At 42.6% G+C, this 15,082-nt stretch overlaps 1 protein-coding gene across 1 annotated transcript in view; it reads right to left on the bottom strand.

The window, feature by feature from the left end:
* RYR2 (ryanodine receptor 2) overlaps positions 1-15,082 on the bottom strand; it is a 550,937-nt gene that overhangs the window by 381,341 nt on the left and 154,514 nt on the right. Inside the window, exon 2 of the mRNA XM_090263510.1 lies at positions 13,815-13,934. Within this exon, the coding sequence (XP_090119636.1) occupies positions 13,815-13,934 (120 nt within the window). The remainder of the gene's footprint in view (positions 1-13,814; positions 13,935-15,082) is intronic.

Here is a 15,082-nt window from a genome sequence, read left to right as displayed (position 1 = left end):
CTGCTGAAGGGCATCCTGATGGCCTTATCAATTAAGCTTCTGTAAACATCTGCATGCATTTTGCATGACTCTAAATTTTCAACTCATTTGGTTAAATACCTTGGACACAATTGCTGGATTGTATGGTAAGAGTATGTTTAGTTTTGTAAGAAAACATTAAACTGTCTTCCAAAATGACCACATAATTTCATATTCTCAGCAACAATGAACAGAATTCCTGTTGCTTCACATCGTCGCCCGCATTTGGTATTGTCAGAGTTTTGGATTTCACAATTCCAATAGGCATGTAGCAGTGTGTTCTTTGTTTTTGCTATTACAAAACTATTGAAATGAATATGTATGTATATATTTTTATGAACCCAAGTGCAAGAGTTGGAGGCCAGGGATAGTTCTTGGAGTTAATTTGCTAGGTCCCCGATATTACATCTAAAACAGTATTAGATATAATCATATTGCTCTCCAAAATGGTGCATCAATTTACAGTCCTAACAGGAATGAATGAAAATCTTCACTGGTCCATATCTTTGCCACCGTTTGACACTGACGTATTTGCCAGCCTTGGCCAATCCCTGCATGAGAATTAGATTGTGACTTTAAGTTGCACATCCCTTATTACTAACGATGTAGAGCATCTTTCTGAATATTCGGAAGCCATTGAGTTTCCTCTGAACACTTCTTCCAATCTTCTAAACATTGTTATACTTGAATGTTCTTTCTTCCTTATTTGTTGGTAGTTCTTATAGAGTTTGGATAGTAACATTTTGCCAATTTTTTAGGCTAAAAAATTTTATGTTATAAATGTCTTCTCCCAATCTGAGGTTTGTTTTTTTTTATTTTATAGTATTTGTTGATATCCAGAAGTCTTTCATTTAATGTTGTAAAACATTTATTTTTTCTGCTTAGTCATTTGGATTTGGGATTTTTTAATTAGCTTTATTTATACATAATTTAGTGCTATAAAACTCACCACTAATGCATATACAACTTAATAAGTTTTAACACAATCATAAAATAGAACATCCCCTTCTACTTTACGGAATGAAAATGTTTGCTTATCTCTGCCATAAATACTCACCTCCTTCTCCTGCCACTGACCGGCTCTTGTTGCTGGAACTTTGTCTTTCTACAATTTCTTAGGAAGGGACTCCCTCAGCAAGTAGTCTGGCAGTGCCTGGCTCCTGTCACTTCACTCAGGGTTCTTGAGTCGCATCTCAGCTGTTGCACAGGTTAATAGTTCATGCTCTTTACTGGTAAATAGTGTGCCTTTATCAACTGATGGAAATTTGAGTTCTTGCCAGTTTCAGCCTATCATGAGTAAAACTGCTCCAAACATGCGAACAAGACTTTGTACAGAAACACAGGTAAATAACTCGTGGATGAATACCTGGGAGCGGGCCGGGGCATTGTGTCATAAGCTAATGCTTAACCTTGCAGGCAACTGTGTTCCAGAGTGACTGCCCGTTGCGCACTGCCATCGGCATTACGGGAGTGCGGCTGTCCTTGGCGTTGTCAACACTTGGGCTTATGAGTCTTTAATTTCAGGCACTTTAGCAGATGAGCAGTGTATTTACTTCATTGTGGTTTTAACATGCATTGCCCTGATAACTAATGATCTTTTCAGGTGCTGTTTACCTCCTTCACGAAATGTCTTTCATTCTCACATGTGGAAGCGACTCTGTGAGTTCGCCAAAGGCCATTCCAACATGTCCCTTTACTGGTCCCACTCCCCGCCTCACACCCCTGCTGCACATGCTGCTGTCCGTCATTCCGTTCCCACCAACAGCGCTCTCCCCTCCTGGCCTGACTCGGACGAGCCCGCCTTCTCCTGGCACTGTCCTCGGTCGCAGCTTTAGCCCATCCTGGCCACTCCCTCCTCCTTGACTCTTTCAAGTGCAACCTCCGCACCTACTCCAGAGCCCACCTCTGGTCCAGCCGGGCTCTGAAGCCCCGAGCTGCCCCCTCCTGGGGGCCCTGCCCAGCCCTTCTTTGAGACGGCCCCTCCCATGAGCACTGCCGACGTGCTGCTGGCTTTGTCCTCTGGCTACCTCGTGTTCCTTTTCTCTCCAGTGTGAGCTTGATTTTCAGTTTGTCAAAAAAGATTTTTAGTAGTAAAATGCATGTTAAGCATTTCTTAAGTAATGCTGCCTGATCAATAATTTAATTTAAACAAAATAAATAGAAATATAAAGTTCTTTATTATCTACTGTAAAACAATACTTCTACAAGGAGAGAGCTATGGTGGCAAAAAAATCTGAGCATTTTATCCTGCATCAACTTTGTCAACAATTATTTATAGTTTTTAATTATTTTTCAGTAAAGCGTGTGAAACTTTAAATTATGTATGCGCATACTAACATAATATATCCTTTACATAAAGTAGTAAATGGATTATAACTGAAAATTCAGCGTTCCAAGACTGCTATCCATGGATATAAAATTATTATAGTCACAAATATGAATATTTATTCCAGTAACATTAAAGACATTAAATTAATTCCTTGAAGCAGGAACACTGTGCAGTCTTTAGAGAATAAAACAGGATTTTTTTTTAAGCCAAATGAATTGGTTAACTGACAAACTAGACACATCAATATTAAGTAATATCCAGAGAAGGAAAATCAGTTAAAATCACCTAACATTTATTGATTATCTACTTCCTTCAAAAATGTATCACGTGCCCTGGCTGGTGTGGCTCAGTGGATTGAGCGCTGGCCTGGGCACCAAAGGGTCACTGGTTCGATTCCCAGTCAGGGCACAAGCCTGGGTTGTGGGCCAGGTCCCTAGTTCAGGGCGTGCAAGAGGCAACCACACGTTGATGCTTCGCTCCCTCTCTTTCTCCATCCCTCCCCGTCTCTCTAAAAATAAATAAAATCTAAAAAAAAAAAAAAAAAAAAACATGTATCTTGTACCTGAGATACCAGATGAAGAAGATGCTGTCTCTGCCTGCAGGTGGTCCCATGACTATTATTTCATCAAAATTTCAAAAAGTAAACATAAAGGGACAGGCGATTCAGCACCAAGAAGCACTGTGTAAAAATTCATTTTCCTTGACAGAGAAGTGGAGGGAGGGAGGGGGAAAGCAAAAGCTAGGGAGATGCAGCTGCTTTGCAGGGAGAAGGGGGGTGCACAGAAACACAGGGGGCTTCACCAAGGAGGCTCATGGACAGCTGCCTCAAGCACGAACAGGTTTCCACCAGGGACGGCTATGCAAGGGGGAGAGAGAGCAGAGCACACTCACGGGCGTCTGCCTGCAGTCGTGTCAATCAGAGAGGCTTTCATCCCTCCAGGGAAGCCTACTCACGTCCAAACGTGTAAATCAGTGAGTAATGAGGAAGCCCTGCTTCTTGCCCAAACCCCAGCCAGGCGCTCTAAACACTCCGCTCTAGAGGCCTCCACCGCAGTTTGTAAAAGTTACAAACTCAACAGCAGTGATTTTGTCCATCCTCTCCCCGTCACATTAAAAGACGTGAACAAACACTAACAGAGTTTCTAACAGCTCAAGGCCACATCCCTGGGATGACCCCAGCACCCCCAAGAGTAGCTGTCTAAGAAAGTTCAAGGCTGCCAAGAGAATTTAGTGTTTGTTTAGCCAACACCAGATGACAGACCTCTGACCATCCTTTCTTAGACCATTTTTCTAAAGAGGCCTTACCATCGTGAATCCTTCTCTGTCCCTTTGAGATGTACCTGTACCTCCCACAACTCAGGAGGGTCTTTCTCAAGGACCTGAAATCAATCCTTTGAAATGTCATTATCTGGAAGGTGGGGCCTCTGTCCCCGTCTCCCAGGAGGATAACTCCTAACTTCCGTGGCTGCCACTGACCTAGCCACACTCACAGGGACCAACCCTTGCTGACTTCTCACTTCCTGGCTCTGCAGGGCCCCTGCTCCTTGCCACCCCAACCCACCCCCGCATCCCCTCACTCTCCCTTCATAACACTCAGTCCCCTGTGTACAAATCAAAGTGGAGTTCAGGTCACTCTGAACTCTCCTCCCTTTTGCAGATTAAAATCTGTCCTGACAACTTAAACCAGTGTCCAGCTTTGCTTCTCTTTGCTAGTGGAACATGAAGCAACGCCATCCACTGTTCTAAAGCTTTCAGTAGCCCTCTCTCCCTTGCAATTACACCTGTGCAGGCTCCCTGGCAGGTGAGGGCCTGCCCTGCCCCCAGCAGGACAGCTGGGCATCCCCAGTGATGGGCAAACGCTTCTCCAGTTCCTCTGTCTCCATCCTCCTCACAAAGTGCTGCCTTCCACATCATGTCCTTGTTTATCTATATTATTTTACCCATTTACACTCTCATTCATTCATATATCAAACCCATTCATTGACTGATTCCTGACCATCTGTCGAGGGGCCCCAACCAAACGCCATGCCTCCCCCTCCCTTGCACTTCCCGAACAGCTCCAGCCACCGAACCCACAGGCAGGCCTACAGTGCGTGCTCTGGCCGCTCCTTGAAGAATGTAACACTTTCTATGTGTTTTACAGGGACAGACACACCCTACCATCTGGTCCCCTGCCTAGTTCTGCACAGCCCACAAGCTAGAAGTGGCTGTTACACTTTTTAATGGGTGAAGAAAAATCACAAGAAGAATGAAATTTTATGACACATCAAGTCACAAATTCAAATTTCAGTGTCCATAAACACAGTTTTGGGGACAGAGCCATGCTCACTGGTTTGCGTACCGTCTGGCTGTTTTCACATCAATGTCAATGTCAATGTCAAAAAACACATGGCCCAAGAAGCCTTAAGTATTTACTGCTTGGCATTTTGCAGGAGGAGTGTGCTGCCCACCCCTGTGCAGACCAGCCTGGGCTGCAGCCGTGTGCACTCAGTGAGAGGGAATCCCACCCTCAGGCTGGGAAGCAAGAGGGGGCACAGGCCCCAGTACACGGCTGGGAGCTCACGGGCACCCACTTAGTTCAGTCTAAGCATCGAACTGGTGGTGTCACCTCTCCTACACCTGGAGCTGCTCTCTATCATCACAGTAATATTCCAGAGTCACAGTCACAGGTTCCACTTGCTCTTCAGCAATGCCAACGCCTGGCCCCCTCATGTGCCTGCAGCACTTCTTGGTGAGGACTACATTTCCCAGAGTGCAATGCGCCCTCACCTGCCCAGCCTGCGGACTCCCCGGCCACTGGTGGGGTCTGAGCAGGAGGCAACAGAACTCTGCTGCACACTTTGCCCAGCAGAGGAAGGCAAATGACATGGATTAACACGCCTGCCAGTCTTTCCACAGTGTTTGAGGTAAACCTGGTAAATTCCAGGTATGCCTTCTTCCACCTGGCTCCATCTACCTTATAATCAGATTTCAGATTACACTGTTTTTCAGTTTTCAATTTCAGTGTTTTAAATTTTTATGTCACATCAAGGAAACAAAATGGGAAATCTGAAGCTCATCTTTCATGACAATGTGAATTCTTTTAAATCTTTAAAATATTCTAAGAATGTGTCTTCAGCTCATAAGACAGTGTACGGAAGACGTAGTGTTCTGGTATTCCACGGAACGCTTCCTACTCTGGGGATTCCAATTGTGTCATCCTTGTCCCGTTGTGGCACCAGCCTTGCCTGACAAGGCAGCAGCATCAGCAGGTTTAAAACACTGGGAAGAATTATTTCTACAAAACATAATTATAATTTAATGACACAGTTCCATTCTGGCTAATATAATAATCTGTCAGAGTTTGTTGGACATTTTCTTATGACTCTTCTGTTCTACCAGAACTTTAAGTATGCAATCATTTATCCTCTACACACTGGACATTCATTCACCATTTGGATATTTCCTTTCTGCCACACCTACCACGCACTCTGTTTTCCTCTTAAAGTATTGGCAAAGGAATAATTATACTAACTAAAGCACAAGGATTTTGAAAAACAAATATGGTTATTGATCATTTATGTTTTTTTCCCAATCACACTAGTCTTTCTTTATCCTTCCTATTGCTCCCCCAAAATTCTTTAAAAATCACCAAAAAGTAAACAGAACAAAATAATTGGAAATATTTATGTTTTATTACTTCAATTAATTGTTAGGGGAAACATACTGAGAAACAAGTATCTGCTGTTTTAAATGTTTCATAAAATTTATTTTTAAAGTGATTCATATCATCCATCATATATCTTATACTGACATTTTTATTATTGAAAAATTCTCACTTGAATAAGAAGGGCAATTCATCTGGAATATCACAACTATTATGCATCATTAATATCCTAATGCATTATTTATGGTGGTGAATAATACCCTAAAATGAGAAGTCACTGAAGATAATATATTGTCCTTTCATGTTCCATTATGGGAGGAAATACTGTTAATTAAAGTTGTGCGCTAGAAATTGGGAGGAACGGGAAGAGCCCATGATGCTGTTCCAGCCCAAGGCTCTTTGGAAGCCAGATAAAACCAAGTCTTGTTTTACATGTACGGTGGGTACGAACTGTCTTAGAAATACAGTCATTGAGGTGTTGGCCTTAAACGAATCCTCAAGACCTTCTTACCTGCTCTGTTCTGTGTCTGCCAAGAGTAACCCCAGGAAACCACCCTCACAGCGTTAGAGTCATTAAACAAGAGTCCTTTTGTTTATAATGAATTTTCTTTTTCAAGGGACCACATTTTGACTACTGACAAATGACTTGCCTAAGACTAATATTGGTCCCCTTTCTAATTTAATGTAAACTTGAGTTTGTATGTGTGTGTGCACCGAGCGTTGTTCCATAGATGTGTGTGTGTTTCAATAGACCTTCTCACTGGACTACAGGCATGAAGGCTACTGATACTGTGACCTTATAACCAGCTATTTTGTAGATTTCTCACATATATCCATTTTTTGGAGTAGTTTTTCCATGCACTCTTTTGGGATCCTTAGATATACAATCAAATCATCTGCAGCTGGGGTTAGTTTACCTCTTCATATCCAAAGTCTCCATGTCTATTTATCTCTGCTCTTACCTCCAACACACACATGCAAGCAGACACACCGAGCATCCTTTGTTAAGTTACACCTCATTCTAGTCAGCTGTGTTCCCTGTAAACAGGTGCAGGATTTTTGAACTAACGTGTGTGTGTGTGTGTGTGTGTGTGTGTAAAATAATGTTAAGAAACCACCCATCAATTCTTATTTTATTATTTGTTTGAAACAAAGAGGTGTTGTACTTTGTCAAGTGACTTGTCCTTGTCGTCAGAGATGGCCAAATGATTTTTCTCCTTAGCTCTACTAATATGAAATATTATATCAGTGCAGTTTTTGATACTGAGCCACTCTTGGGTTTCTGAAATAAATCACACTTTGTCATCATGTATGCTTTATGTTTTAATAAAACATTGGTTTTTTTAAAGTATTTTATTTCATATTTCTGTCTCAATATTCTTAAGTGAAATGATCAATAATTTTCCAAAGTTGTTGTTGTTGGCAGCCGTCCGTCTCGAGAGACGATGGTGTAGCTTCTTAAGAGTCTATCTGCACCGCCGAGAATGGCTGTGCAGTCCGACTCGGGAGTGACACGGTATCTGTCTCCTCCCGTGTCGAATCGACATCTTGCGATGACGCTGGAGCGTCCTCTCCAGTGAAGCCGAAGCTACAGAGCCTGGGCAGGGTGATATGGAGGGTCTGCTGTTGCCCATGCAGCAGACACCCCCTCTCTTCGCAGCTGAAGGGTCCAAGGGAAAGACGGAGTCAATACAGCTTGGCTTCAGGTGCGCCGCAGGAGTTGCCGGTGTTGACTACAACGTCAAACCGCCTTAGGGACTCCGGCTCCGGATTTTCTGTCGGGGTTTACTCCCTTAGCCTTTCCCCTGAAGAGGTATGCCGCAAGGCAGCGGAGGTTTTTTGGAGTCAGAGTTTTCCTTCTCTGAATTTTCCAAAGTAATCTTTTAATATTTTATAAGCCATGTTATACTTACTTGATGGAATGAAATTTTGGGACTTTTCTTCTTTTGCTATTCCTTGAAATAATTAAAGTAGCCTTGTTAACTAGGAGCTATCTGACCCTGCATTTCTTCTTGAGAAATTCTTTTATTACTTTCTGTATTCTCTGATAATTACTCTAGTTAGACTTTCTGCAGTAAACTTATTTTTTCTGAAAAATGATACATTTCATGAATATTTTCAAATCCACTTGCATATAATTGTGCCTATATTACCTTAAAATTTAATTTCCTCTGTTTTGATCGTTATCCCTCTCCTGCTTTAATATAACTTCAAATATTTGAATATTTGTGCTTCCTCCATTTTTCTTGATTATTCATTTTTTCCAAAGAAAAGAAATGTTTAATTGACTCATTAATTTCCTTTTTATCTTTATTAATTCCACCCTGTTGCTTTCTTGTTTACCTTGCTATTCTTTTTCTAGTTTTTTATCTGGCTGTTTAATTAATTTTTTTTTTATTTATAATCTTCACCCTAGAACATGCTTATTGCTTCTGGAGAGAGGAGAAGGGAGGGAAAGAAAAAAAGAAAGAAGGAGAGAAACATTGATGTGAGAGAGAAACATCCATCATTTGCCTCCTGCAAGCATCCCAGCTGGGGGCTGAACCCGCAACCCAGGCATGTACCCTGACAGGGAATCAAACCCACAACCTCTTGGTTCACAGGATGATGCTCCAACTGACTGAGCAACACTGGCCAGAGCTAATTAATTTCTTTTTAAATTTGTATTACCATATCCATTTACTGATTTAAAATTTCACTCTGAAAACTTCCTTACATATATCCCACATATTCTAAAAGATCATATATTCATTTTAACTATGTTCAATTTTACTTCATTTTTCTAATTTAACCCCAAATATATTTAATAGTGTGCTTTTTAATTCAGCTAGAAGGAACTTTTGTGTCTGTTTGGCTTTTTTTTGAAAAATTGCTTTCTAGTTTTATTCCATTATTGTCAGGTGTGTATTATTGCTACTTTTTGGGATTTTCTGGGGTTTTCTTTGTGTCCTAGAATATGGTCAGCATTATTTAATGTTGTATATGAGGCTTTGAAAATGTATAGCTTCTTTCAGATTTTAAAGAGGTCAACCTCATTAACCTTTTATGCTAAATATTTCCCTTATTTTTCCAGTTGAAGTGTGTTACTTCTCCTATTATGCATGTAATATACACATTAAAGAGAGAGCCGTGCAAGGGAAGAACCATGTTATGGGTAGTAAAGGCACAGCAGATGAACAGACGAAGTGGGGATGAGCACTGTCATGCCCTCAGGCAAGGACAGGGACCAGTGTTACTGCTGTAGCTTCATGGCAGTTTGTTCTGTTCTCCCCTGGTGTTTGTTTAGATCCACTAGCTCCACTCCCACCAACTGTGACCTGACCCTTCTCCATCCCATGCCCCATCACCCCTGCTCAGTCCCAACAGCTGTTCTGCAGAGCAGGCTTTGTCTAGAGCAGTGGTTCTCAACCTTCCTAATGTTGCGACCCTTTAATACAGTTCCTCATGTTGTGGTGACCCCCAACCATAAAATTATTTTTGTTGCTACTTCATAACTGTAATTTTGCTACTGTTATGAATTGTGATGTAAATATCTGATATGCAGAATGTATCTTCATTGTTACAAATTGAACATAATTAAAGCATAGTGATTAATCACGAAAACAATATGTAATTATATATGTGTTTTCCGATGGTTTAGGCAAACTCTGTGAAAGGGTCGTTCAACCCCCAAAGGGGTCGTGACCCACAGGTTGAGAACCGCTGGTTACTTTCAATAGCCCACAGGCCAAGATGGCTCCAGACATACCCATCCCCACCATGCTTCCTGAGCTCCCAAATGTTCTGGCTGCTCTTTTCACACTGGCCCCATACTTCTTAGTGAGTGCTTCCTGCCAGGGCTCTTCCCTCCACTTCCGTCTCAACATTGGCCAGTGCCATATGTGGGCTAACTCATCACCTAGTTTGTTTCGTGTATTATATAGTCTGTGAGTTTGGGGTTTGTCTCCTCATGGCTCTGTCTGTTTTTGTGTGGAGATTCAAAGACATTAAAAACAATCCCACCCTGTTAACTTCTCATTTCTCCTTAAAGTTTGAATGATAATAAGGTGGGTCTGGAGGTTCTGATCAAAAAGGCAGAGTAGGTAATCTCTGTGCTCACCTCCTCCCATGGTCACATCAAAATTACATCTAAACTACAGAAAAACCAACTTTGAGAAGCACCTGAAATCTAGCTGAACAGAAGACCTATAAATAAGGACATACAGAAGAAGCCACATCAAGACTGGTAGAAGGGGAAGACCTGTGAATCAGGGTAGTCCCACGACCAAATGTGATAGTAAAAATTGGGAGGGATATCTCAACTGCAAAGGTGCCCCTTAAGGAGCGAGGGGTCTCAGCAAAATGCCAAGATCCCCAGCCCAGAGCACCAGTGCCAGGAAGAAGAGTCCGCACAACATCTGACTGTGAAAACCAGCTGGGATTCCACCCCACCAGGTGAGTTGAAGGGCTGCTGGAATCCCAGGTACTTCTCCTAAAGGGCCAGCACACAAACGTACTCACTGATGGGCACTTACCTTGGGCTCTAGCAGAGGAACAGCGACTAGGGGGTGTCAGAGACCTACAGGGAGTTGTATGGCTTCAGAGTGAAGGCCGAAGGGACAGCAGACATTGTCCCTGTGTTGAGCCATTCCCTCACACCACCAAATCTGAATCTGCATTAACCTGGTGAACACTACTCAATCCACCCTGGCGATTCCCTGAAACTGTGCTTCACCCAACTTATACACAGCTCAGGGCTCTTTCAGTGGCTGAGCCTTATAGGCAGCTGGCCAACAGTGGTAGGCCTCAAGGTGACCTTTGGCTGAGTGGTCACAGACCTGCTATTGGTGACAGCCAGCCTCAGTTCACAGCATGGCCTCTTTCACGCATCTCCAGGTCTAGCACAGGCAGCTATAAACCGCAGATCACTTTGTAGGTCCCACCAGGTAGCTTCAGGTGGGTCACAGGCAGTGGCTGATTTGGGTCTGCAGGGAAGTCCCTCTGAAGAGGCTCCAGGATCAATATATCCAGTGGCTGGCTTCAGACCAAAGCAGTGCACCACCCAATTAGCTCCCCAAGTGGTACATTCAGAGGATGGTCCTGGCAGGCACCAGAGACCACTGGGTCAAAAATTTGTTCTATGTGATCAGCCCCTGCAGAGCAATTTGTATGCTGTCGCCATGGCCAATCCTCACATCCAGTTACTATCCCACCCACTGATGTGCCAACAGCAATAAAGGTTCAACTACGACAGGAGGGCTCACACAACCAACAAAGGGACACCCCTGGAGCACCTGGTGCAGGTGCCCAGGGAGACTATGTCACTAGACCCTATTGGACACCTACTATATAAGGCATTCTACCAAGACTGGGAGATGTAGCAGCTCTACCTAATGCATAGAAACAAATACAAGGAGGCAGCCAAAATAAGGAGAAAAAGAAACATTCCCCAAATAAAAGAACAGGAGAAATCTCTAGAAAAAGAGCTAAATGAAATGGAGGCAAGCAACCTATCAGGTGCAGAGTTCAATACAATGGTTATAAGGATCCTCAAGGAACTTAGAAGAAGAATGAATGAACCCAGTGAGAACTTAAACAGAAAGGTAGTAAGCATTAATAAAGGACATGGAAATCATTTTTAAAAATTCCTAAATGAAGACTACAATAACTAAAATGAAGAATACACTAGAAGGAGACAACAGAAGATTAAAAGAAGCAGAAAACTAAGTCAGTGATTTGGAAGACAAGGTAGCAGAAAACACTCCAAGAAAATTAAGATAGTTTAAGGAACTTTGGGGACAACATGAAGTGTACCAACATTTACACATTGCAAAAGGAGAAGAGAGAGAGCAAGGGATTGAGAACGTATTTGAAAAAATAATGACAAAAAACTTCCCTAATTTGGTAAAGGAAACACAGACACAAATCCAGGAAGCACAGAGAGTCCCAAACAAGATAAACTCAAAGAGTCCCTCACCAAGACACAGCATAATTAAAATGGGAAATGTTAAAGACAAAGAGAGAATCTTAAAAGCAGCAAAAGAAAAGCAGTTAGTTACCTACAAGGAAGCTCCTATAAGACTGATAGCTGATTTTTCAACAGAAACTTTGCAGGCCAGAAGCGATTAACACAAAATATTCAAAGTGATAAAAAGCAATGACCTACAACCAAGATTACTCTACCCAGCAAACCTATCATTAAAAATTGAAGGAGAGATAAAAGAGTTCCCAGGCAAGAAAAAAAAAAAAAAAAGGAATCCATTACCACCAAACTAGTATTACAAGAAATGCTACAGGGACTTCTTTCAGGAAAAAGAAAATAACATAAATATGAATAATAAAATGACAATAACTATGTACCTATCAATAATCACTTTAAATGTAAAAAAAAAAAATGCTCCAATCAAGAGATATAGAGTGGCTGAATGGATAAGAAAACAAGACCCATACATAGGTTATCTAAAAAAAGATCAAAAGACTGAAAGTGAAGGAATGGAAAAAGCTGGAGTAGGAATAATTACACCAGACAAAAGAGACTTTAAAACAAAGGCTCTGAAAAGAGACTAAAAAGGACACTACATAATGGTAAAGGAATCAATCCAACATGAAAATATAACACTTGTAAACATTTATATGTCAAGCAAATATTGAGGAACATCAAAAAAGAGATGACAGTAATACAATCATGGTAGGGGATGTTAACACACAGTTGACATAAATGGATAGGTCTTACAGACAGAAAGTCAACAAGGAAGCAGCAGCCTTAAATGACACACTAGCCCAGATAGATATGATTTGTGTTTTCAGAGCACTTCACCCCAAAGCAGCAGAACATACATTTCTTTCAAGAGCACATAGAGCCAGTATTATTTACAATAGCCAAGATAAGAAAGTAACCTAAATGCTCATCAATGGATGACTGAATAGAGAAGATGTGGTGAATATATACAATGGAATATTCCTCAGCCATAAAAAAGGGTGAAATATTATTTGTGACAGCATGGACAGACCTAGAGAATATCATGCTAAGTGAAATAAGTCAGTCATAGAGAGACAAATACCACGATTGCACTTATACATAGAATCTAAAGAACAAAATAAACAAACAAAATGGAAACAGACTCGTAGATGGAGAGAAAAAAATCGATGGTTGCCAGATAAGAGGGGCCTCCGACCACCTGACAGCCACAACAATACCCTAAACATCTCTCCCAAATGCACCACTCCCCCTTCCAGTGGCCTCCCTTCATTCTAGGGAAAACTGACCTCTACCCTGGCCAGGCAGGCCTTCCATGGCAGGTCCCTTTGAGACCTCACCTGTCATCACCAGCCCCTGTAGCTGCCACGGCCTCCCGGCTGCTCCTTGAACACTCTGCAAGCACATCGCTAACTGGGGGCCCTTCACTGCCTGGTTCCTCTTTTCAGAATGGTAAAGAACTGAGCACTACTCACTCCCTCATTTCATGCCCTTCTGCTCCACCACCTCTGCCCCAGGGGGCCTCCCCTCCACACCCTCTGTGATGGGGGGAGTCCTTGCCTCGTCACTCTCACCCTGTTCCTCTGCTTCTCTTGTGGTCCTTAGGTATGAAATCACATCACTTATCTACCTGTTTACTTGTCCGCTGGAATATAACATCACGGGGCAGGGACTTTCCCATCTTGTGAACAATCACATCTGAGTGATCAGCAAAGAGCAGAGGCTCAATTAAAAATTCACATAATGAATAGCAAACCAATTTTTCATGTCCACTTCAGTTTACGTGTCCCCAGAAAACAGCCGCGTGCTCATCAGTAACTGCAATGCCACAAGCGAACCAGACTGTGTGATTGGGTTCAACATACCTTGGAGTTCGAGGTGGACTCCAGGAAACAGAGTCTGTTGCCAAATCCTTCAGCGGCCAGACACAGCTTCTGCTGCTCCTTGTGGGCGGCCGCTGTGCACTGCAGCACCACCTCGTCATCCTGCAGGGACAAGAGGGGACACTGTGAGGCCGACAGGCGGCACTAAGTCGGAACCAGATATCTAAGAACACATTGGTACATTTCAAACACTTGTCAAAAAAAAAAAAAACCCACAGAATCAATTCATAGAGCACTTTTACTTGTAAAAAAAGAAAAGTAACTGGGCAGAGGGAAGCGGGAGCAGTTATTGCTATTCAAGGCAACCAACAATTTTCTCATTATCAGTACTGATCCCCAGGGACAGCCTGCATGTAAAATACAAACTTCCATGTTAGCACTCCTTCACAGTCTTAATCACCGAAAGCACCAAGGAATTACTGACATACTCCGAGGACACTAAGAATCATCAAGAATAGAACAGATTCTAACAGCCAGCACACACACATTCCAAAAGTAACACGAGAAAAGCGAATCAGTAACAGGACTTCTGGGTTCAAATGGGCCAGAAAAGTCATCTTTGCTACCACACATTGTCACTGGTCATAACTGAAATGATCCTGGTTACTAAAAAATGTACAGAGAGCCCTGGCTGCGTGGCTCAGTTGGTTGGAGCATCGTGCGTACACCAAAAGGTCGCAGGTTCAATCCCCAGTTGGGGCACACGCGGGAGGCAACCAACTGATGTTTCTCTCTCACATCGATGTTTCTCTGTCTCTCTCCCTTCCTCTCTCTCTAAAGTCAATCCACATATCCTTGCATGAGGATTTTTACAAACGTACAGAGAGATGATTTGTTAGTTCAGTCCTCTGAAATCTGGTTCCCGATCCGTTAGTTAATTCAGCAGGTTTGCAGGAAAAGCTTGAGATGGGAAGATGGTAAGTGGCAGGGACGCTGCACGAGCGGCAGCTGGACCCCCACCCCGGGGCCTGCCATGGGCAGGGTGGCCCACCTAGCCAACGCAGAATCGCAAACCCATGAAGTGACACCGCGTACCCTGCGTGGTCACAGATGTGCCCCAGGCACTGAAAGAAAATAAATGGGAGATACCACTAACACTTTTTAACAAAGCATCTCACTTAAACAGGTTCTAAGTGCCAAATTCCTAAAAGTCTAACAGCTTATATTTTGACATTTCAACCTCCACATGAAGCAGGACACCTAACAGTAGAAAAAGAACAAATATAGCCACTGACCCTTTAATCAGTATC

The sequence above is a fragment of the Furipterus horrens genome, unplaced genomic scaffold (genome assembly GCF_987537825.1).
Source record: "Furipterus horrens unplaced genomic scaffold, mFurHor1.1.pri manual_scaffold_15, whole genome shotgun sequence".
Classification (NCBI taxonomy): Eukaryota; Metazoa; Chordata; class Mammalia; order Chiroptera; family Furipteridae; genus Furipterus; species Furipterus horrens.
Note: the sequence above shows the minus strand (reverse complement) of the source record. Positions and strands in the feature narration are given on the sequence as shown.